This window comes from Gobius niger, assembly GCF_951799975.1.
Source record: "Gobius niger genome assembly, chromosome: 2".
NCBI lineage: Eukaryota > Metazoa > Chordata > Actinopteri > Gobiiformes > Gobiidae > Gobius > Gobius niger.
This window is the reverse complement of record NC_136853.1, coordinates 16,343,502-16,369,086: the sequence shown is the minus strand read 5'-3', so window position 1 is coordinate 16,369,086 and position 25,585 is coordinate 16,343,502. Positions and strand designations below refer to the sequence as shown.

The 25,585-nt window shown below is 41.0% G+C and overlaps 1 protein-coding gene across 1 annotated transcript in view; it reads left to right on the top strand.

Annotated features, from left to right (window-relative positions):
• Positions 1-1,034: 1,034 nt before the first annotated feature.
• sardh (sarcosine dehydrogenase) overlaps positions 1,035-25,585 on the top strand; it is a 37,112-nt gene continuing 12,561 nt past the window's right edge. Inside the window, exons 1-15 of the mRNA XM_079582568.1 lie at positions 1,035-1,175; positions 2,316-2,503; positions 2,648-2,784; positions 4,738-4,916; positions 5,307-5,486; positions 7,756-7,879; positions 7,972-8,072; positions 10,367-10,471; positions 14,637-14,766; positions 15,312-15,398; positions 18,855-18,945; positions 19,283-19,424; positions 23,122-23,205; positions 23,381-23,494; positions 25,072-25,210. Coding sequence (XP_079438694.1) covers positions 2,319-2,503; positions 2,648-2,784; positions 4,738-4,916; positions 5,307-5,486; positions 7,756-7,879; positions 7,972-8,072; positions 10,367-10,471; positions 14,637-14,766; positions 15,312-15,398; positions 18,855-18,945; positions 19,283-19,424; positions 23,122-23,205; positions 23,381-23,494; positions 25,072-25,210 — 1,798 coding nt within the window. The 5' untranslated portion in view covers positions 1,035-1,175; positions 2,316-2,318. The remainder of the gene's footprint in view (positions 1,176-2,315; positions 2,504-2,647; positions 2,785-4,737; positions 4,917-5,306; positions 5,487-7,755; positions 7,880-7,971; positions 8,073-10,366; positions 10,472-14,636; positions 14,767-15,311; positions 15,399-18,854; positions 18,946-19,282; positions 19,425-23,121; positions 23,206-23,380; positions 23,495-25,071; positions 25,211-25,585) is intronic.

Below are 25,585 nucleotides of genomic sequence, written 5' to 3'. Positions count from 1 at the left end.
ATGCACAAATGATGTATGTAAGTGTTTGTAGGGGACACAACAGTTGGAGATGAGGTATATGTGTATGTGTGTGTAGGCGTGTTCGTGCGTAAGACTGTGCGTGCGCGCATGTGTGTAAAGGCACAGAGAGGTCAGGTCTGGGTGGTTTGGGTAGCCGTTATTTGGACGACACCCATATTCATCCACATGTTTTGCTGCTGATTCCTCTGGCTTTACCATCCCGTATCCATCTGCTTTGTGTTTTTGTATGAAATAAATGCAGCATCTTTGGATCGCATCGTATTAGTAATCACAACGAGCCATTGGATCCAGCCTCATTCAATCCCAGACGACAAGATTTGTTTTTGGAAGCCGCAACAATGTTCTTCTACACAAAAACAAAAAAACGAACCCTTGTGTAAGCGTATTCGCAGTTCAAACATCCACCACGAGAGGGCACTGTCTGTGGGACTATAGCGTCTGCCTGTCAGGGATTGGGCCACAGATGGACAGATATGGCCGTCTATTACAACTGCAGATGACACACATTTCGATTTAGGCTCGGAGCAAACGTTGCCAGCTCACTACTTGTGTTTCTTCTTCATACATAACTTCCGTCCGTGCCCTGCTCGAGGCTGTATGAACTAGCGCGAACCCCTTCTCGGTCTGTGAGTGGCTGCTGCAGGAGGTGGGGACATGTGAGGTAAACTTGGGCAAAGCAAGCAGGAACTGCCTACAACGGCCACATCATGCTTAAACTGTAAGGCTGCGCGGCTACACGAGGGGCTCAAATGCTCTATTTCTGCATGGTTTGGCACATACAGCTGCTTCCCTCTCCTCCGCCACAACCCATATGGACGAGGCTAATATGAATGAAAGACGTTGCTTTACAATCATTTCACAAGTTTTCATAATCTTCAAATGTGATATTTACGCAACAGCAAACCTCTAAAAGCCGCACATTGATCTCATTTTCCGCCTTCTCATATAATGTGGAGCGCGCAAGTGTAGCATAAAAGTGGGCAGCCTGTCTTACGCGTAGTGGGAGGGCCAAACCGTAGGAACCTCTGCTCCTCTGACATCAGACCCGTAGCTCCAGCCGGGCCACACTGTGAGGAAGGCTTTCACCTCCTAAAAAACAACGCTGCCATTTCTGTAGATTCTTCACCGGAACACTTTGATCGGATCCACTGTAGGTAGGATATGATCAAGAGCGACCGCGAGAAAAAAGTTTGCGTTGACACAGTCGACACGGTTTACTTTATGCAATGCATTTGCACGCGGCTCTCTGCAGCCTTGTTTAGTTCAGTGGTTTAGTTTAAGTCGTGGCTTGTTGGTTTCGTATGGCCACTGCACGCACGCACAGTTGTAGCAGTGTGTACTGGAGCCGCGGTCCACACTGATGTGGCACTTTCACACAGTCTTTCATTCATGGCAGCCGACGTGACAGCTGACAGCCAACATGCCATTATTTAACCCTGGCAGTTTTTTACCCGACCTGCTGAATGCTGATCCACTCAAATATTCTCGCCTTTATCTGCTTTTAGCCGGATCAAACTCACAACTGCCAAAGATAGCCGGGTGCATAGGCAGAGCTCTGCAACCTTCAACATCAGAAGAGCCACTCTGAGTCATTTTAAACAAACAAACAAGAAAGTCTCAAAGCGCCGCAATAGTATTTTTCAAAGCATTGGCCTACACATTTTAATATAATCTGATGAATAAATAGATTAAAATGAATCATCAAAAATCTTTGGAACTGTTCTGATAGTTGGAAATATGGCTGAGCGGATCTGGATGTTCCTTCTCTGCAAAATTTCAACAAATCTTTTGTCACAGCCTTCGTTCTGGCACAGATTTTTCCACACACTGTTACAGATTGTCACTCGTATCAATACACATCTTAAATTTATTTTTTTCATCAAAGCTCAAAAGAACCGCATGTGGCATAGCCAGGTTATACAGGTCATATAACTGCAGCAGATATATGACCTAGCAGTGGTCCTGTCCTAAGCCACTTATGACGTGTTATGAATGTATCATTTGATTTAAAGTAAACAGTAAAGGGACGTCAACATGTTCCTTTGATCCTGTAACCTATTGATAAGGTGACATTGCACGGCTTCAACTTTGACCAGAGCTGGGGCCACAGTGGCAAATACACGTAAATGCCCACAATGCACTTTTTCTTTATTGTTATTATGCTGTAACAGTGGTAGGGAACTCACTTGGTGGATCAGAACATTGAGCATCACAGCTAAAGTACAACATGGCCTACTTGAGTTGTCTAATGTACACACTGTACCCTGTTAACAGTTTATTTTAACTCTGTCCAGTCCATGGCCTTCATAGGGAGTGCAGTTCGCCGAATATCCTCATCCCTCCGGCCACCATTGCCTCCTCTGTGCCGGACGAGCGCTCGGGCCTACAGCTCAGAACCCACCAAGGAAAAGAGCGTTCCCTACGAGAAGACCCTCAAACAGGAGGATGCGACGACCGCAGGGCCGACCAAACCTCTCCCCAGGTGAGCCTCGCCTGAGTGTCACTTCAGTTCGTCTCAGGTCACACGTTACAAGGCTTTTGCTACAATGACAGGACAAAATGTTCTCTTACTAAGTTTAACTGAGAATAACTTTCTTATTCCACACTTGCTGTGTCACTGCTGAAGGTCAGCAGATGCAGTGGTAATTGGAGGAGGAAGTCTGGGCTGTCAGACGGTCTACCACCTGGCTAAAATGGGGATGACCAATGTAGTTTTGCTGGAGAGGGACAGACTAACTGCTGGTACCACCTGGCACACTGCAGGTAATCCCATTCACTTTATGAACTAATGCACATTTTTAAAGGTCTAAAGGTTTGTTTAATCATATCCTACATAAAAACAAGCTCGAATAAGATCCTTAGAAGGGTCTTAGATTTGTACCCGGATTCACTTTACGAACTCGGGACAACTTCAAAAGGTATTGTTTTTATATATATACAGTATATATATTCCCTCCACTGTATGTTTCCTGTACAGAATCATACTGAAGAAAATCACAGCACAAACAGCCAGATTTTTTATTCTCTGTCACTCATATTGTTTCATTTGTCTACTTGGCCTTGATTTTGTCATGTTGCACTACACCATATCATATTAATGATTTCTTCAGTGAGTAATGTGTCAACTGTCTGGCATAACAAGAGTTGCACATCTTAAAAAAAAAATATCTGATGAAGTTTTTTTTTTATGTGTCAGATTTGGGATTTTAATTAAGTGTTCACATTTTAAACTCACACTGAAGCATTTATTTTCAATTGAGCACAGACTGAAATATTAGCTTGCATTGTAGAACATCCCGCCTTCGCTCTGCCCGATCCCGTCAGATCTCGGAAGCGAAGCAGGGAAGGGCCTGGCTGGTACTTGGATGGGAGAAAGTTTGGGAACAACAGGAAGCCTGGGCAGCAAAGTATCGCGATAAACGATATGATTGACTCTAACGATACATAAAAATGACAGTAACCCTTTGTTCTCAAAGTGCATCATCATATCCTAAAATACCACACAATCAACAATAAACATGAAATATAATGTAACTTTATTTGCTTCAGTTAGAAATCAAAGTTTTATTAAGGAATATAAAGGGGAAAATGCTAATAAATGTACTGACGATAAATATCGAGCCCAAAAATGTATCGTTTATCTATTATTTATTGAACGATAAGTCGATGTAGTAATTATCATGACAGCCCTAGATGGCACAGACTGGTTGCCTCGCTGCTGTCAGTCTACCCCAGGGCAGCTGTGGCTACAACAGTATCTTACCACCACCGTGTATGGAGTGAATGAATTATGACGACAGTGTAGCACTTTGAGAAACTTGGTAACACAGGCTTGTAAAGCGTTATTAGGCATTATTATTATTATTATTATGTTTGTAGAGGTCTTATTTTGGGGTTAGTAGAAACTGTACATGTAATAAGCCTGAATAGAGATATTTTATTTTTACATTTTGTTATTGTGAAAGATGAAAATGAATACAATCTTTGCAGATGCTCAGAGCAACCATAAAATGTTATTTTATTTTCAGCTTATATTAGGGCTGAAAGACATATCGTTATCGTGTCGATATCGAGATATGAATGTTCAAGATATCAAAATCGCAAAAGAAAAATATATTGTTATCGTGTTTATATTGAGATATGAACATTTCAAAATATTAAAATTGAAAAATCAAGATATAAACGATATAGATTTTCATCAATAAAACTGCACTCTTTTGTATTATGATTTTATTTTTCCGAAAATGCTTAGTTTTCACCTAACCCATAGTAATATCGTATCGTATCGAGATATCTGGCATGAATATCGAGATATGAAATTTTGTCCATATGGTTTAGCTTATATTAATTACAGCTTTAGAGTAACTGTTCTTAAAACTTTTTTTTTTCTATAATGGGTGCATTCTTCTAACATTGTTGTTATCGCTTTTTATTTTTATTTTTTTCTTTGTACATATTTACCAAAGCTGATAGTGATAAATGATGAATGCAATTTCTCCATCTGTGAGATCAATAAAGTACCATCTCTTATCTTATCTTATAACTTTGGTCTGAGTGTACAGTACACTTGTTCCGATGTTTATATCTATCTCGTCACTTTTTTTGCTTGCTACTTGCATTTTGTTTATTAAGAGCTGCTTTTACCAGTGAGTTTAACCTCAGTAAGATCAATACAATTACATCTTCTCTTGTTATATTGTTCGCCTTTGTCATTAGGTCTATTATGGCAACTTCGTCCCAGTGATGTTGAAGTTGAACTCCTGGCACACACTCGAAACGTGATAAGCAAAGACTTGGAGGAAGAGACCGGCCTCCACACTGGCTGGATCCAGAACGGAGGCCTGTTTATTGCCTCTAATAAACAGAGGCTGGACGAGTACAAGCGCCTCATGTCGGTGAGGATCAATCATACTTGTTTCCTTTTTTATGTCCTAACAGTAGGCCTCGGCAATATGGCAAGATAAAAACCAGAAAGCCAATCTCACCAACAAATAAAGGTTTTACTAAGATGTTGATGAGATATGGTGCAGCTTAACAATAAATGAATGCTTTCCACTTTAAGTCTTATCATTTTCCTGTGTCCCATATGTGTTCATTAACATGCACTGTCCTAAATAAATGAATAAGTAAAAAATGATTAAGTGCCAGAGCAGCCCATAGACGGTTTATCTGCTCTCCCAAAATCTTGTTATCTTCTTTAATCATAGTGATTATTTTGTTATTTAAATCAAACTAATTGTGAAAATGCACCTTGATAAACAAATTGACTCTCGTCTCTTTTGTAGCTTGGTAAAGTTTATGGCATTGAGTCCCATGTCCTGTCCCCTGCCGAGACGAAGGACCTCTACCCTCTCATGAACGTGGATGATCTCTATGGAACGCTGTATGTTCCCAAAGATGGAACCATGGACCCTGCGGGCACCTGTACCACCCTCACCAGAGCGGCTTCAGCCCGAGGAGCCACGGTAATGTCTGCTGACATAATCTGTCAAAATCAACACGAAAGACAAGGTGTCGATTTGTGAGTTTATTATTATTATTCATTTATTATTCATTTAGTCAAAATCCCCATGGAGACGAGCTGGAGACGTTCCAGCCCCCTAAGTTATAGTCAGGTCTTAGGGGAGGTGAGCGGCTCACAGCAAACACATTTAGTACAATGTAATGTGCTTTACAATCCTTAAGCCTGAGGGTCTTCTGTCTTATTACTTTATGTACCTCCAAAGTACCAATACACATGACTCCATTGTGTACTACAGGTAAATGTACAGGTACATTTTATTACAGATTGTTACAAAGCAGATTACATTGTACTAATAACCCAACCCACTAGTAACCCAAGTTCAAGGTGTTTTTCAAGGATAAAGTTATCTGTAATAACATAAATGCTTGTATTTTAGTTTGTGATGATTGGGTGAAGTGTAACGTGGTGTGGCTATAAAAAACAAGAAGATAAAACACAAAAGATAAAATGTACAAATAATAAGCAAATGAACAAAAAGGCACACCCCTTGTTCATATTGATTATGTTTATGCATTATTGCTTTTGTCAACAGGATGATATTAATGATTGCAAGACACTTTCACAAGAAGAGGAAATCATGAACCCATTGGATATTTAGGCGGCAGAATAGAATAGAATAACAAGAATTAGACTGGCCAGCAGTGCAATCGAACAAAGCTCCAAATATGGCCATTAGGGGACATGATTGCATTGGTTTACCAGTAGCACTGCAAAAGATATTGTGAGTGAGTTTTGAGCAGGGCCAAACATATGGACATGATTGGCAGGAATAGCATCACATCGATTGCAGTTTGGGTTCACATCAGGAAAATGTGAACTTGAAATGTAACTTTACAGAAACATGTCAAAAGGAAACTAACATGAACAAACTGACCTGACCACATGAGACACACATGAGTTGTATAAGACAACTTGTATACAATTCGAGCCACGCCAAAATGTAATTAAGTCAGGAACATAGGGGAGAAACAGACCAAACTAAGGGACAAGGAAAGCCCACTTGACCCCAGTCCCCCTCTGCCATGGTCTGGTCCACACCTGGCCTAGCCTGGAAGCGAGTATATTTTTCCTAGGACAGTTGGTAGATCACCCAGTCACAAGTCATGAGAGTGAAACGTCAAACATATATCAACCAATCAGTTTAACCCTGACCCTGCCCTAGCCACTAACCTTAAGGATAGTGGGCTGGTGCCTAATCGTAAATTAGTCTCTGATTGGATTATGAATGTCTACCGTTTACCAACTATCCTAGGGAAAATATTTTTACTGCCTGGAAGAATCTGGTAAGAGTCCGCATCAACTTGATTTCTACAGCGTAACATATGAAAGCAAACAGGAAGCGGAGTGAACCAATCAGCGAAGGGCAGTCAGTGTTATTAGTGGTTTTGCGTTAATATTCAAACAGAATTATGAATCACAAAACTCACCTTCTGCCGATGTGTTTTTGGTCATTTACCACTGATAAGAAAAAAAAAAACATGGCTCTCCCGGGCGCCGCCTGTACATTGCTATCGAGAGGACTTCCGCATTCCAAGCATGATGCTGTTCATGAACAACATGTGACCGCAAATAAACGATTCTGATTGCACGGCTTCGTTTGAGTTTGACAGAGGCGACAACAGCCAGCTCCCTGCCCAGACTGATATCCCCGTGTATAAAATATACAGAGGGGGATCATTCTGGATGCCAGGCTACACTTAGCCACCTCCAGCTCTCTCCAGGCCTGTCCCTCGCCACCTCTCAGCTCTTAAAGGGACAGAATAGTGTCAGCATCAATATTTATTCTTAACGTTTGTCACCTCTGTGTGGCCTGCCCTGATCATCACATCCAAAAACCATGGTGCAGAATTTGACTGCACTGTTTGGCACAAGCAGAGAAAGAGTGAACTCTGTTTTGGAGGGAAAGCCCAAGGTCATGTCTGCTTCACCCCTTAATACAGAAACCTTTTTGTTTTCATTATGATTTCGTTATACAAGATTTAAATCACACCCTTATTTTTTTGGGGCCAATCTTAAATGGAGTCACCTATTGTTGTGGTGCGTTAGGAAACTTTTCAGTGAGTTTACAAAAATAACCATCTCAAATCATGCTCTCTGTTTCTGTGGCATTCAATTGCTGTGCTGTTTATTTATTTCTTGCTACATACATCATTTTCACTTTTTTATTTACCAAAATAATATACTACTAATACTGTTGTATTCCTGTTCAGGTGATTGAGAACTGCCCTGTGACTGGGATCCAAGTGAAGGCAGACGATCTGGGAGTGAAGAGAGTTAAGGCAGTGGAGACTGTTCACGGCACCATTGAAACCCCGTGTGTTGTAAATTGCGCAGGTAATAATAAAATGTTTAAGCTACAAATAGAAAAGGACCTTTCAAGCTTTGAATACATTCTCTTAAACAATGCTCCCCTGTGTCACATGCAGGTGTGTGGGCTACAAAGCTTGGCGAGATGGCGGGAGTTAAAGTTCCTCTCGTTGCGATGCATCATGCCTATGTGGTGACGGAGAGAATCAACGGCATCCAGGTTAGAATTTGGTCATTATATTCAACATTTTAGTACATTTTAGTTACTCGTATTCGAAATCTTATCCAACAATATTATAACAGTCACAGTGGTGGATTTAAGTTTTTTTGTTAAGTATGTTGTAAGCACAAACAATTGTAGAAAAAAACAAACAACACATTGTGCGTTGCTTATAGAGATGCACCAATCCACCTTTTTTTGCTTCCAATACCGTCACTTGCGTATATATTCCGATATCAGATACTAATCAATACCAAGAGACGTTCTTTAAAGTAGCTTGCTGTGAGTTAAAAAGCAAGTCTTTTGTAACAAGTGAATTTCTCATATCGTGAGATCAATAAAGTTGCGCCATATCTCGCAAAGGAGACGCTGCATATCAAGGGGGTTTCTATTAATAAAATGTTGCCTAATGAAAACACGTTTCACAACGACCACTGGACTTTTGTTCCGTAAATATATTTGGCTACATGACTCAGAGTATTTGGTTACAGTGACATAAACAACTCACAAGATTCATCTGATCATTACATGTGCATTACATATACGTTATATCACTTATTCTTAAAAGTATTTCATAATCTAAATTACAAACACTGAGTGGGAAATATTATTTTCTTACTTTAGTTGAACCAGTCGTTAGTTGCATTGTAACATTGTAGCTGACATTAGCATTGCGTGGCAATCGAAGTTATGTAAACCATGTATACCATGTTCATATTCACTTAGACCAAGTTGGTGAAAGTTGTTTAAATGGTGGTGACCAAAACAGGCATCGGTTCACGATCAGATATTTGGAATCGATACCCAATACTGTATGTTTTCCAGTATCAGATCCGATACCTTTATCGTATTGGTGCATCCATAGTTGCTTTGTTCCTAATTTTATATTGTAAAGCTTTATTTATTGTAACCTTGCAGGTTAGTTGTTGCTACCGTTACTGTTGTGAAACATGCTTAAAAACATTTAGGAAGAGGTTTGGACCATAACCCATAATTTAAACGTATTTGTAGTTTGGGGTACATAATGTACAGTAATAAGACACTTAGGGTTAGGGTTATTAGGGCCTTATTACATTATGTACCTCCAAACTACAAACGCATATTATTCCATTGTGTATGTAACCCATAGGTACAAGTTATTACACATTGTTGCAAAGCACATTACATTGTACTAAATTTGGCAGATACAATGCATCAAGGGTAGTGTAAAATAAAGCATTAGAGGAATAGAGCCTTTAAGATTTACAGACTTAAAAGCACCATCAGTGGTGTCTCATTTTTCTTATTTATCACCATTTTACGCCAACAGAAATCCATCTCTCGTCTGTAATAGGTGATATGACCAGCAGGTGGCACTATCAGCAAGCACATGAATTATTTGCCACAGCTTGTATGTGGTTTAATAAAATGATGCTTGTTTGTGTCAGAGATAGAGACAGGATCCATTATTGTGTTGATTCTGTGTGTCAGGGGATGAATGTAACCCAGTGCACTGTCTGACAGCCGTGTGTGCAGAGTCGCACTCCTGTGTGTGGAAGATGCAGTTGGTGTACTGAGGCATAGCTGTCCTTGTCCCTGGAGAGCTGCGGTTTTTAGTTGCCCAAACCAAAGCTGCGCTGTCACTGCATGTAATTAAAGAGCAGCTTAACCAGCATTACAGATACATCTTTTTTGCTCACACCACCCATGAGAAGAAAATTACATTATTATAGTTGATCGGCTTGTCTATGTTTTGCTATTAGACTTGTAGCTATTTGGGAGGCCGAGGTATAAACATTAGACCATTCCTGTTGTTTTTGATAAATCAAGGCTGTCTCAAAATATTCACCACATAATTTTTCCACTGAAGTCTCGACACAATATTGAATGGAGAGGTTTACAATTCACATATTCACGGAGTGCTGATGGTATTTGGCATATCCCTTCATCTGTGGGAGTGTGTGTGAAGGACGTAGTCATTTGCAGCGCTCGGTCTGTAGTAAGGACTCGGCACCGAACATCTGAGCATGAATTTTATTGTGCAGCCAAGCAGTTTTCAAATGTGTATCTCAGCTATTCACTTTTGCTCATGAAAGAAAACACCTGGTGACAAATGAATGCAAATTATATAATCCCTTCCACACAAAATAACTGTATGCATTGGGGATTTTGTAGTTGGTCGCTATGAAACCTGCTGAACAAGAGGTTTGCATAATAACATGAGGCTTTTTCTAAGACAGGCAGGGAAACCTCAGGGGATGTATCAGACATATCATATTATCACATGTTTAACGTTATGCATGTACCCTTTGCAGAACATGCCAAACGTCAGAGATCACGATGCGTCAGTCTATCTGCGTCTCCAAGGAGATGCCCTGTCTGTGGGAGGCTACGAACAAAACCCCATATTCTGGGAAGAGGTAAGATTGGACGTATTTTCGATGGTGTGTGTGCGTGTGTGAGAAAGTTAAAGGTTATCTTTGGTCTTGCCTGTTCAAACTTATTCCTCATGTGTCATCGCATGGTTGCCAGACTACACTTTTTCTATGTAAAGACCTAGTGTTACCTTAGACCGATAGACATGGATGATGCGTGGATTGTCCAATATGAGAAACGCAAAGTCTCTCATTGGGTACTTGGCTCATTGGCTATTACTGTAGAATTGGCAGCACGGTGCTTGAGTGAGAAGAAAGACCTGGGTTCGATTCCCAGACCGTGGAAGCTTTTCCCTGGGGTGTTTGTCTGCATGTATCTCTATTTTCTAGGAAGAGGTCAAAAGGAATTGGTGTTGTTTTGGCGCCATCATTTAATCTCGAAAATCACTTTCATGAAAACATAATGAAGCGGACGGCATGTGGGTCTTTAGATGGTGTTTTGAAGGCTTGTGGTGCTTGTCCTCCTCTTTCTCTCTCTTTTATCTGGCTTGATGCCTGTCGTCATACTCCCTGGTGAATGTGTTGTAGTGTTTGGTCTTGTAATGCAGCAGAATGTTGTTTTGATGTCCTCAAGTGGATGGTGAAGAAGAGAGGTGAGGCTGAAAAGAGAATGTCCACAGAGATTAAAAGCAGGACTGCATACATTTTATTGAGATACATGGATAGACAAGGAAAAAAACAAAAAATTCTTGTTGACAATTTGTCTGTATGAATTATCCATGTGGGAAAATATATCTGATAAATTGATATAACTAGACATTACCTAACAAAGACAAATCTGCAGAACGGACGTTTCACAAACTTTGGTTCTAGAGAAGGGATTATTTCAACTTCCGCTGTTCATGCCAAGTAATATACAGCTGTATTAAAGGGGCTAGATCAGGGGTCGGCAACCTTTAACACCGAAAGAGCCATTTGATCCGGTTTCCACGGAAAAGAAAACACTGGGAGCCGCAAATACTTTTTGACAACTAATGCTGGGTTTACACATAACGACGACAAGTCACGAATGCCACGAATCCACATTTGTGGCATTCGTGGCCGAGGATCACGAATGTGGGTGATACGGGGTTGAGGTTTCACGCGCCGCCGCGAACTGTTGCGACCTGTTACTGCGTGTTACGATTAATGGCACGGTCACGAATATGCGTCCCGCACTGCTGCGAGCTGCTGCGTGTTATTGGGAATTGTCGCGTTCTGTCAAAAATCTGTCAAGAATTGGGCGAATGTGGACAAGATCGCTGCCGCGCTCACCGGGGTGGAGGCGGAGCAGAGAGATCTCGCTCCGCCGTGCGTTCCTGACTCCTTGGGCTCTCGCCAAATCGGGTTAAACAAAAAGCAAATACACCAGCTCCGGCCTGTCCATATACTGGAGAATAGCAATAGTTTTTCAGTCTATAGGACAGTCACACCAGTTCAACCTCCTGTCAACGTGTAACACGGGCAAACGCATCAACAAACGCACGCGCTTCATGTCAGATAAGTCCGTGCAACAGCCGCACAATTTGGGCTGACTTTACTTCACAGAAAAGCATAACAACACTACACTCACTGTGCACTTGATCTTCTGGGGATCCGTGGTAGAACTTGCTGCTCTTAAACCTCTTTATCCAATGATTCTCACTCGTCTGGTCAGTCTCAGCTCCAGTTGGAAAAACTTTATAATCCACAAAAACAGGCCTGTCTTCACCTGCCCCGCGCCCGTCACCGCTTGCTTTACGTGTCTAAGGCTGTAAATAAGCCTTAACTTCTCCATGGTGTAGCTGCTGGAACCACGCGCTGTTGTTTTGGTGCGACGCAGCGTGGGAGATGCATTCAGGGACCGCGGGAAAGGCGCTTCTTACTGTCCCTTTTTTCCCCACAAACGCGGGGAAAATCGGGACAAATATATAACAGTGGGGTTCTCCAGCGGGGGGGCAAAAGGAACATCAGGAGGAACGACCGCAGGAGGCGGAAAAGCCGGCGTTTTGGCGGGTATACCGGCTTTCACGAGTATGACGTTTATTTTGAGCGACGAAAAACAATAAAATATATTTATTCTAACATGTCAAGATCACAATAATCTTCCAATTTAGAACTAAAATATTAAAGAACTAACACAAATAAAACACACTTCAATTAAATATTTAGGTTTTTTTTTTTTTGTAATTTATTTTCCCAAGCCACTCAGAGCCGCAGTGTAAGGATGAAAGAGCCGCATGCGGCTCCGGAGCCGCGGGTTGCCGACCCCTGGGCTAGATGCAAGTTTGCTATTACACTATTAAGGTACACTACTGCCACCTCAGGTCATACGTGTAACTGCTCCTTCTATATTAAGCTTGTGCATGACGGCACTTCGGACCCGAATTAACGCCTTTTTGAGTGACAGTGCAGGATTTTAGAGGCAGTTGTGGTGAACAGGTCTGAGCTCATTCTACACCTTAGGACATTGTTGAAACATGTAGGGGGAGGAAAATACTTAGTTTTGACATTTTTAAACTCCGTATAGTCTCTTTAATGATTAGTTACAGGAATACACGTATGTACAATGTATGTACACGACCATACCGCCTTTGCCCGGTCCCGTCAGATCTCAGAAACTAAGCAGGAAGGGCCTGGTCAGTGCTTGGATGGGCGACGGTTTGGGAACATCAGGAAGCCTGGGGTGAATGTAGCTTACCGCCACCAAGTATGGAGTGAATGAATAATGCAATGTAGAGCGTCTTTGAGTGTCCAGAACAGTGCTATATAAAACCAAAGCATTATTATTATTATGTACAGTTTGGAGGGAAGTGATTCATTTACACAAAATGACTGAATAATGAGTCATGTTTTTTGTAAGGAGTGGTCTTTTTCAACAAAGAAGTAAGCTTGTATCTTGTATTAAATATTTTTAACCAGTAAGTTGGCAGGTACAACCTGACTCAGAAAGGCACATCTTAAAAGAAAAGAAAAAATCTGGGAGCCAGGCAGGAGGAGGGTGTCAGGAGGAGCGGGGACCGTTGCGCTGCCAAGAATGGGGGAAGTACGTGACTTACCAAATCCTGCTCGGAGCACAAGGTGGTGAGCGGAGGATTTTTTTTTTTTCAATCTTAGCCCGCTGAGTCACTTAGATTTGTGTAGGAGGAGGAGAGTTGTTAAGGGCGAGGCGGTCCACGCTCCTCTGCTGGAGATAGAGGAGCTAAAGACTGCATTTTGGCCCAGCTGACCAGGAAGCTGTCCAGATGGGAGCAAATTAAAGCCTGGACACGGAACAGACAGGGCTGGCCCGATTTCACAGATGTTGATTCTTCAGTGACAGAGCGGCCATTCTGCTGCCGCCATAGGATTGTACAGATTTTCCTTACTAACTATGTACCAATGCCAGTTTTTGGTCATAATGTCTTCTCATAATTAAAGAGAGAAGCGACACATTAGAATATAGCATCCCATCTCAGACATTCTAGTTGGTAAATGATATATTAAAGAAATTGGATAAATAGTATGAGAACATTATGCCCACTGACAAGGAGGGGAATCACACACAAGCTCTTCAGAGATGAATTCTCCTCTGGACATTGTTGTTTTATGGTAATCAAAAAGGGGAGCATGTCAGTGTTACAATATGACATGTCCAGACATTATGCAATAATAATTTAGTCAATGTTCTGACATTATCGGGAGATAGAAGAGGAGAAGAAGAGAGTGTATTGTGCAAAGGACCGTAGACAATCTTTCAAAATTGGCACAATACAGGAACAGGACATCGTCAGCTACAGTGTGTGAATGCAGGCTCTTCTGGGCAGGTCTCAGGCCACTCCGGTCAGTAAAAGAAAGGATCAATAGAAATATACAACCATTAAACTGCAACAGGTGATTCATGGGAAGTAATCTCTTACATTTTTATTTTTTAATTAACACCAATTTCTGAAGTTCCCAATAGTTTGAAAACAGAGTTTTGTAGGTGGCTGCTAAGAATTTCCTGTTGCTCTATCTTGGTTGTTTGTCATGAATGGCATAAAGATGCATAATGTTAAAAATCATCTTGGTGTTTTAGCTCAGTGCTATTTGTACTATTATTACATACTTAACTCATTGATTTTCTAATTGTAGTTTAGATAACCAATGTATGGCCTCATGCTGACAAACTATTTTGTCAGTGACGCACATTCTGTGATTATTGCCTTCGCAGGTTTCTGATAAATTTGCCTTCAGCTTATTTGACCTGGACTGGGATGTGTTTATGCAACACATTGAGGGAGCAATTAACAGAGTTCCTGTTCTGGAGCAGACGGGCATCAAGTCCACCGTGTGCGGCCCAGGTACACTCATAACATGGTTGACTTTATACACCACTTAAACACATTAGACCATGTAACGCAAACAGCAATGTGCCTGTTTAATGCGAGTCATTTACTTCAGGCTTTTTTGCTGTAGTGCGTCATGAATATATAGGGTTATAGTACAGTTTGTAGAGGAACAGCATTTCGGAAAATCTGACTCCAGATCAGAAGCATGTTGGCCAGATGGATCAGAACAGCTCTGTTACTATATCAAAAAGTGCATTTCATCATCACAAAGCAGGGCAGCTGTTTTCAAAGAGAAATGAATATGTTCATGTACAGGATGTCTGGACCAAAGCCAAAGAAAATCAAAGGCACATCTTGATGTTTTCAAAATTCTGTAAGCCTCTTCTACAAGAAATTATAATGTATTGTGAAACCCGCTGCTCTACTTTCCTAAACAAAGCTTCTTGTGTGGTGGAAAACCAGCAGTTCTTTCTCCAAAACATTATTTTACTGCATATCCTAATGAATGGTGAGTCAGTGTCTGTGTATTAAAAACATCTTGTCGATTTGTCTGTCAGAGTCCTTCACAGCAGACCACAAACCACTAATGGGAGAGGCTCCAGAGGTCAGAGGATACTTCTTGGGCTGCGGTTTCAACAGCGCTGGTAAGTTCAGAACAAGGCTGGAAATTTACTGCTGAATAGGAAGAAAACTGACAGAAGGTGTAAACTCTATGGCCTTATGCCAAATATTTCCATTTGTCATTTACAATCGCACGCTTGTTCAACCTTCAAATTATTTTGGCTGGAGGGTAAAGTGAGGACTGAGTCAGAAGGGTCAGCGAAACAAGCCCGAAGTGACGGTGCAAGTGTGTTTTTCTTTCATAATCAGCCTTCGCCTGTCTGTGTTTTTCTCTCTGGGAACAATAAATAATGGACTTCTCCTCGGTTCTCCGCAGAGAACAGAAAAAGATGTACAAACAACCTTAAACTGTCACTGCTAGCATTACATAGGGAAAAGATGATTGTCTCCAAGGTCTAATGGGGCAGGGTAGTTGCATAAGTGGCAAAGTAAATGGATCTTAATGGATATAGTTGTGGGATTTCAACACAAGACCTGCATTGTCTTGAAGGTCAGACTTGAGTGATGTGTGTGGGGGGCACCTCTGGAGGAGCACTGGCTGCTGCACTAATGACTGTGCTCTGGCTCTTCCACCATTCTCTTAAGGTCTGGTCCTCCCAATTTATTACGCCCACTATTTTTGTCTGCTATTGTAAATTTGTCAAAAGCCAAGTCCGGACATAGCTGGACTGCTATGCAATAGAAAAATGTCTCAAATGTCTCTCAAAAGATCCAGCTTGGATCGAAACGCTGGCTGATTAAATGCGAAAAGAATGAGTAAAAAGTGTGCAGGATTTAGCCATTAATTTAGTAGTTTTTTCAGGTAACCAAAAAAGTGGTGCTCATTAATTACACATCCTCCAGCATAGTTAAAAAACTTTCTTTAACTTGTATAAAAACAACAACAATATACAAATAAATGGAAAAAAAAAAACCACTCAATCACAGTATTTGTGATTGAGCTCTGTGTGGATAACTCTCTCACAATTTGGTTTTTAGCGTTTTGTTTTAGTTGCCGAGCACCAGCACAACATCAGGACATTTTTGTAGCCTAGCAACAACTACTGCAGTCCAGCTCTTTATAAATGATTATTTTAATTACACTTAACATCTGCACCGTTTGGTCCGTTTCATTGTCTGCATTCTTCACTGTTAACTGACCTTGTACCTTTCATAGGTACAATCAAAAAGAGAGTACTGTAGACTCCCAATAGAGGCATACAATAGAAAAAGTGACTCAAAACAGCCCGAATTTACAACACAATGTAGGGTTCAAATGCTTTAGTGTAAGCATTAACTCCAGTATGTTACATTCTAAAATCTCCATTGGTTTATTTTCATGAGATGTGCCAGGAATCATTGAATACCATGCTATATTCCTTAAATAGAGGAAAGTCAGGATGTAAATACTCAACTGTACTACTTGTACAAATTGGTTACAACATGTGCTCTAATGAAGCAGCCCTTTCAGTTTTGGATTTAGCTTCATCCACCATTTATTGTTACATATGGAGTGCAATATTTAACAACAAATGGTGGATGCACACATGAAGTCAACATTACTGTGGACATCATGTGTGCAATGTCCGTACTGAGTTCTAAACATTAGCAATAGGGCTGACGATCTGCTTTTTGAGCTCCCGATACGATACGATATGTTGGCTCTTCATGCCGACCGATAACGATCCGATACAGTCTTTTTGTATTATTATGTTTTTATATACTATGTATCATTATATATTATGTATTACTGTAGTATTACATGGAGTTTCACCAGTTGTCGTCTATTAAAGGCCTTTTTATAAATATGCAAGAAGTTTAGCTTCGAATGTTTAGTTAGAAGTGCCATGTTGGCTATTGTGTAGGCCAGTTTACATTAAAACAAAAAACGGCTGCATTTTAAGCCCTTTCACAAAACAACTGCCACAGATATTATTTCAGCTCTATTTGCTTCTTAAAGCCATTCAGGTCTAAAGTATAAAGTATACCTTTACCTGAACCTTAAACACTCTAATTATTTTTGCATTAAGTGTGTATGTAAAACACTCTCATCTCAGCTTTTGGATTGGATTCTGCCTGAGCTGACTCCTCAGTAAAAAATAAATGACAGCACTGCAAAGGAAGCAAGGCACTGGTCTTTGCCATTGTTATGTTTTTAGCGGCTGCGGATTGTCCTCAGTGAGTTTTTAAGAAGCAGGTGTGAGTGGCAGGTTAGCAATAGTAGCCTAGCTTAGCGATAGCATTATACGGCCATTATACCATCTGTGGCATCGGACCCGATCCAGTCATTAAATCCGATCTGATATTCTCTGAATGCCTGGATCGGATACCAGTACTGAATATCGGATCGGGACATCTCTTATTAGCAAGGGAATATTCTATTAAACATCTGATTACATTTTGCACCAACAGCCTATTGTTTTTGGCATCCCAGATTTAGGAACACATGCTACATTTATCCCCCGTCATTGCTCAATATGGGTCTCGTCTGCTTGTTGTGCCACTGTAAATGTGAGAAAGTAGAGCCCAAATAAACCAACGCATGGAGATTGACAGAAATGAGGCGAGACGGAGTGCCTGGTGGATAATGATCGAGATGGATGAAGTGTTTGCAGAAGATAAACCAATAGTGATAGAGCAGCAGTGACACAGGCCTTTACAACAAGAGCGACAAGATGAAACGGGGCGAATCACACTCCCACATCCCAGCGGTTATCTCCACTGACATTTATCAGTGCCACCTCTGCCTCGCCGCCTCGCGTCTTCCCCACGTCTCAGGGCAACTCCATCATCCCCTCCCACTTTATCTGTGCCCCCGGCCCACCCCCATCCCGCCATTAGTCTATTCAAATGCTCTCAGTGACAGCATCTGAGGTGAGATTGGAAGATAGAAGACAAAGATGAACACACGGACACAGTGTTTCATGGTGGTCGTCGATATTGATGATTTTAACCCCCTCCCCTGTGCAGCTTTGCGGATGTATAGAATGAAATAGAAAAAGGACTCAACGAGGATGAGGTCGTTTTCCTGCAGGGCAACTGTAGGTTATGGGAAATTGATGGAACAAAGTCATGGGCTCATAATGTATGTCCTGTGACATCATGTGTGGTGGCCAGGATTGTAAGGCAAGATATCACTTAAATAGCCACTGTCGCCAATGTGTAAAACTGGATAGAGAGGGGTGGAAGAAAACCTTATTAAATCACCTTTTTGTATTTCAAAGCATTAAAAAGTACAGTATTATCAGCCCATGTGCAACTGTTCCGAAATAACCACATAAATGCACTGATCTCTAAAAAGGACGAGACAGCATTTCATAAAAAGATTTTCCAATTCTATCTTCATCTTATACAGTATCATCTTTGTGGTGCCTTAATTTAAAAACTAGCCACCCTCTTGTTTAAGCATGTGATATATCCTTTTTTTTCTGCGTTTTTATTGAACACCCAATTTGTACTTCTCCTCGGGAAGGTTCTCTGAGCTCATGCTGTGATTGCAGGCATGATGTTGGGCGGTGGCTGTGGGAGGGAGCTGGCCCACTGGATCATTCACGGCCGCCCAGAGAAGGACATGTACGGCTATGACATTCGGTGGGTCCACTCAAACAGGAAAAAGTGGAGAAAATGTATTTGAGCCAAAAGTGTGTACAGTCTTCAATTACTTTTACCCAAGTACAAGCATCTAAATCACAAAACCAACTGGACTGGGCATTTAGGGAGATGGCAACTCCACATCTAGGGAACTTCCTCATGGCAGTATATAGAAGTGGGCAATCACAAACAGCTGTCTAGTTTCAGTTTTTTTTTTTACATTTTACACTCAATAATTTTTTTTTTTTTTTTTACATTCAAACACAACTCTACCCTATGGCTGAACTATTGTAATTTTGATTGAGCGTCTCTTAAGTGACTCTTTGTCCTGTTGCAGACGTTTCCATCACTCCTTGACCGACAACAACCGGTGGATCAGAGAACGCAGCCACGAGTCCTACGCTAAAAACTACTCTGTGGTGTTCCCCTTTGATGAGCCGCTGGCCAGTCGCAATATGAGGCGGGACCCGTTCCATAAGGTAGATAAAAGCAATGAAATAAGTTTGAAATACCTCACAATTGTCCGTTCTTCTTTACTCTTTTTTTTTTCCCTGCAAGAATGATTATTATTATTTAAATGACAAACGCATCGTGTCTGTCAGCTTTGCATTCTTCATTATTTCTCTGTGAGTGAACGCTTTCCCCTTGAAATTAAAAGTTTACAAGTTGAGTTAGTTTTAGTGCTGTCAATCAATTATTTTAATTGCGCTTGTGAAATTAATCACGTTTCATTTTTCACTTATAATTATATTCATTATTAATACTAGGCCGACATAAAACATTCTAAAGTAAAACTTTTGCCCACATTTCATTAACCAAATATTCACAGTTTCATAATTCTGTGGGAAAAGCAACAGCTTATTTTCTTTGGCTGAACATTTTGAACAGTATCTGCAAACTTTTAAGGAAGTGCTTTATTTGTCATTGTACAACCGTACAATGAAATTGTGTTCAGGTGTTAGTCCTGAGCCGCTGCGACTGAGCCGCGCCGCCACTGTGGTACATAAGTAGGTACATAAAGTAGACAAAAGGACAAAATTAAATTCATTTTTCCTTGAAATCACATAAATCTACATAATTCTACATGACTCACATCCCTCTATACATTTCTCTTGTAAATGAGACATTGAGTCTCAAGGGACAAACTTGGATAAAATAAATAAAAAATATATAAATTAGACAAGCTTCTTTGATGCAGTAGCTCTGTCGCTTTTGTTTTATAAAAGTAGCTCATCATGTCAAAAGGCTCACAATATGTCTTTCATGTCATTTCATTTTTGTCAAATAATCATGAGGCCTAGTTAGTTTACAACCTCAACATTTCTGGAGTCCTGTGTTTGTGCTTATCGAGTCATAGTCATAGTCAAAGTTGCACTTTTCATACACAGGTTTACAAATTAAAACATCAAAAACATTCTCGCCTGGCCCGGATCTTGAATGAAAGATCAATAAAAGGACATGTTTTAATTACCGAGCTGAACATAAGGCTCCGTGGTTTCAGGTCTGAGGTTTGAGGTGTGATAAGTTATTTCAGATTTATATGAGTGTATCTAATCTGTGATGAGAAACCAGTGGAAGTATAAGGATGGGGCTGATATTCGCACTTGCAGCAGAACTTTTAGCGGCACTGTTTTGGATACATTGCCACTGATTAACACGGACAGTTGGCTTCATGTTGTCAGGCAGCTACTTTATCAATACAAACCCTGCGAGCAGTACCACAAATGATACACTTAGCGCCAGTTGCAGTGGCCTTAGATGTGTCTCAGTTGGCACTAAATCCTAATGGGCCCTGCCACTATATTTTATGCATTAACGACCCACTTAGCCTTGGTTTCCTCTGGCCCTCTCTCCACTATTTACCTTTTAACTGTTGCAATTTTCTTCTGGTCCCCACATCATGCAGGACGGGGTGAGCGTTCTCTCCAAACACATTACTGTCATATCCATTGCGTAGGGACATCATTAATATGTTTTGTGCCGTCCCCCAAGAGCTTGCGTAATTAATCTGTTTGCTCTCAGGGTCTTTTCATGATTTCGTATTTGAGTCTAAAGGTTTACGTAAATGGGATCCATCTGGTCATTTGAATCTTTTTCAAAGATAATATGGGGTTTCAAGTCGTTGGCAGACGTGAGACTCTTGCATCTACAAATTGGTCGCACTTTTGAGCCCTGCGTGCGAGGCTTTGCGAAATGACGTGCCATCATCCACAGCCCTTCTCTGTTTGTTTTATCAAGTCTCCACCATCAATGGAAAAGCACTTTAAAAGTTTGTGTGTGGTCAATGTGAAAAGGGTATAATTAACACTTTTTTTTTTATTAGTAATGCTTACAGCAATTGGCAAGTTTAGATGTCCTTCTCTTAAAATAAAAGGAGCTCCAAGAATTTCTGCACAGGAACAATGGAGATTTGAGTTCTTATTCAATAACAAAATTATACAAAGTGATTATGACACTGTATGCACCGTTAAATAAATGATTCAGTATGAAGCAATTTGTTCCCTCGTCGAACTGCCAAAATCAAAACTTAACAAAGACAAACTTAAGACCAAAAGAAGGCTTTATGCAACTAATACATTTGGAAATGGAGTCTGGACTAAATTAAATTGTTGATAAATTGTGTGTCCATAGTGCATCTCTTATTTAACTGAGTTCTATCTCTGTATGATCGTTTATGGAAATACCTGTTGCTGAATGGCTGTAAAGTGCCGTCTATGATCCTCTCGTTGACCATCACCTTGCAACTCACTTTCTATTACCCAACATGAAGAAACACACACAAGTGCCCTTTTCTATTGTCCGAGTAGGCTTGTGTCCCACACTCTTCCCCTAATCATTACAGCATGTATTGTGGCTGAGTGCTACTTAAACGCCTAATCCACCGAGAAAGCCATCTCTGCACACGTAATGAGAAGGGCTACTTCAAGGAAGCCGTGCGTGTGTTTATTTCAGAAGACGGAACAGGCCTTCTCTGACACTGCAGCACACACTCCTTCTCCACCTCAGCACCATGGGGTTAAATTTAGCTCTGTGTGGGAAGTTCTGGCAGGAGACAGCTCGAGCCAGATCGGTACATTGCGGAGCCTAGCTTACCTACCAACTGGGGGCGGCTGTCAATTTAGCAGGAGACCGTGCCAACAAGAACAAACGCAAATCTTTGTTAATTGTTAATAGTTAAAAAAAAAAAAAGTAAATAAGCCGTATGTCAAATTTTACGACAGTGCTTTGTACAGGTGCAGAACGGACTCTTTTCATAAGCGTGGTTCATTTCTATGGTTTCACCTGCACCGATCAATACAACTAGCTCCAGATCAAATTTGAATTATCAAACTCCAGACAATGTTCACACTACGCTGCTCTGCATTTTAAACCAGGGGAATCTATAGTTTCTTCATCAATCGCTCTGTTAAAACAACCATCCAGTTGAAGTTGTGAATTAATTCTGGTGTGGAGGAACCAGAGGCATTTTGTCTTTACTTAAGACACACATTGGAGTTCCTCATTTGACAGTACCTCAAGAATTCAGTCACTGGTACTAATTAGGACTCCATTGGGGTGAGTTCCTTTAAGACTAATGAAGCCTAGGCGTTAATTCAACCTGGGAGACTAATTTCAGCATCACATACCTCCAGCCAATGACCGCTTCTGAGAGGGCCACACCTCCACCTCAGCCATCAGCGTAAGAGACGCACCTCCATAGCAGCCGATCATCGCCCTCGGTCCCGCTTTTGAGCCCCAGCAATCATGGGTCGTTCACTTCCCAGCTGCGCTGCGACCCACCTCCACCCCATCTCCGCCTCTTCTGACCATGGCTTCTACCTGCTGCATCTTCACGGGTCTTCCATACCACCACCAGTGTCCAGGCTCCGGGGGAAGAAATCCCTAACTACAAGATGTTCATCCATACTGACTTTCATACATCGTTGTCTACCGCCGGGGTCTGATCGCCAAAACTAATATACATGTCAATAAATCTTCCTAATCTGTTTGAGTCTATCCAGGTTGAATTTCCAAACTCCACCACCCCCAAAAAAACAAAAAAAACATCTTTTCCACATCTTAGTTTTAATACATCCATAGGTCTATTACTTAACTACAGTACATGAAACTCTAAAGTGCACTCGTCCCTTTTCAAAAGCAAAAGGTCAAACTGTGTGTTGTTTTTCTCATTTGCAGGCGCTGACGGAGCAGGGATGTGTATTTCAGGAAAGGCACGGCTGGGAGAGACCGGGCTGGTTCAACAAAGATGGAGCTGCACCTGTGAGACCCACTGTTTACATATAGATCTTTTACAGCACTTGTATCTTCAGTGCTCTTACTGTATAGGAATGTGAGATGATCTAATTCCCATAATGTTAGGCTTTTGGGCAAAGAGACAGATATTTGACGATTACCCCGATGACACATTTTCTACCTACTCTTTGTGTTTGTGCAGGTTAAAGACTATGATTACTATGGTGCATATGACACGCCGAAGAATGACAACTACAAATACAATGAACTACTGGGCAAAGAATACACCTTCAATTTCCCACCGCACCATGACGTGGTAAGATGCCGAATATAAGAAAAAGCGAATGTGAATAGGTTGATATTGAAGTGGTGGCTGATTTCCTTGGCCTTGTACCTCTTAATAGTCAAAACAGGGTAAATTTGGGGCCTATCCATAAGAAACAAAAACTGGCACAAAGTTCATTGTCTTCTCTTTCAACAAAAATGAATAAAAGTGAAATCCAATTTTCAATGAACAGTTTGGGAGAGAGTGCTATAAATTAAACATGTTACTTGTAAACAGTGTCCACAGACAACTAAAACTATAGAAAAATAAGTGTTTTCTTCATTAATTTATTGTTCTCTATGGCTCTCTATGGCATCTTGTGGTGGGTTTCAAGCCATAACATTATAACGTCGTGGACAATGATAAGGTTCAACATTTGTTAGTTAGTGTTTTGTTAGTTTTTTATGAGGCTAGTAATTGACCCTTCACCCTTCAACCTTTCAATGCCTTGGTGTTAAAAAATAGGTGAGGTGTAATGCTTCATTTGGACAATCAGCTTTCTCTGCACAAAAGCCTTGAAATGTTTACCCACGGAACTGAAGTGTCAAACACTTCAGATTCTTTCATTAGAGGTCAGAAATGTGACCATCACTGCACTGTATTATTCTGATGTTTAATTTTTGTGTAAAGGCCCAACTAGGGACGGACATTGAGAATTAGCTTCGGCTAAAATGTTGTAGAGTTTAACATAAGCTTGTAGCATACTATGGCAGGAAAAGGGATTAATGTGAATGGAGAACTGAACTCATGCTGAGACCAAGTAAACGCGTATTAATTATAAATTCATGAACTAATACTGGAATAATTATTTTCCTCCTGAGAGGAGATTGAAGCAGCTGGACCTCTTATCTCTCATATGCCGTCAACATTCCCCACTCAAGTGACAGTGGGGAGTGGAGGCTTTTGCGACTATATTTACAAACATTAATTCACAACATTAAATTCTAGGACTATGTAAATAACTGCACACACATCTCCTCCATAACCACGCCCCAATCCCTCTGCGTAACTCCCTCACGGCCGCCCTCCCTCCCCTTCCCTACCCAAGAAAAAATTCCAGCACCTGCCCTGGTGTACTGTGTATTTCCCATGTCTTGATGTTTCTATATTTGTGCTTTGCCTTAAAGGAACTATACGGAGTGTAAAAATGTTAAAACAAAGTATTTTCACCCCCCTACATGTTCCAGCCATACCCTAATGTGTAGAATGAGCTCAGACCTATTCTGGGCACATTCTACTGCCTCTAAAATCCTGCACTGTCACCCAAAATGTTGTTACTTCGGGTCTGAAGTGCCGTCATGCGCGAACTTAATATAGAGATTGCAGTTACGTGTAAGACCTGAGGTGGCAGTAGTGAGTATAAAATGACCAACTTGCATCTAGTCTCTTTAACTTAACCTGATTGTAATTTCACACATCTTCTTTTGTAAGGCATTTGTGTACAAAATGCGTGGTATAAATTAAGTTGCCTTGCCTTGTCCCGACTCAAATAAACTTAAACAAATAAATAAATGTGTTTTTTTTTACAGATTTTTTATAATATTTTTGTTTTTTATTTGTTTCTCCAGATCAAAAGCGAGTGCCTTACATGCAGGAATGGTGTGGCTGTGTTCAACATGTCCTACTTCGGAAAGTTCTATCTGACCGGGCCAGATGCTAAAAAGGCAGCTGATTGGTTATTCACTGCTGATGTCAACAAAAAGCCTGGTAAGTCTGGATGAAGCTTCAGCCCGAGTGAAAAGACTGACAGAATAAAGTGCTTATTGATGAAAAAAAAGAAAGAAAACTGTCACCATCTGATTCTGAATGCTTTTTTTCTTCACAACTGGATACCGAGACACTGTAGGTGTACACACAGCACACCTTGCTTTTGAATCACCATGATATTGACAGCCAGACCCGCTCAGAGCTGTGATTGGCAGTTTCACCTGAGTTGGCAGAGGTTGAGGCAGTAGGAGTGTGAACAAAATCCGACTGCAGTGCTGAAATGGGACCAGCTCTAGCCGTAACTTCTGTGCCTGTTCTTCTTCATGTGTTCAGACAATAAAACAAATCAGTCTTTTTAAATGAAGTCCAGTAGCC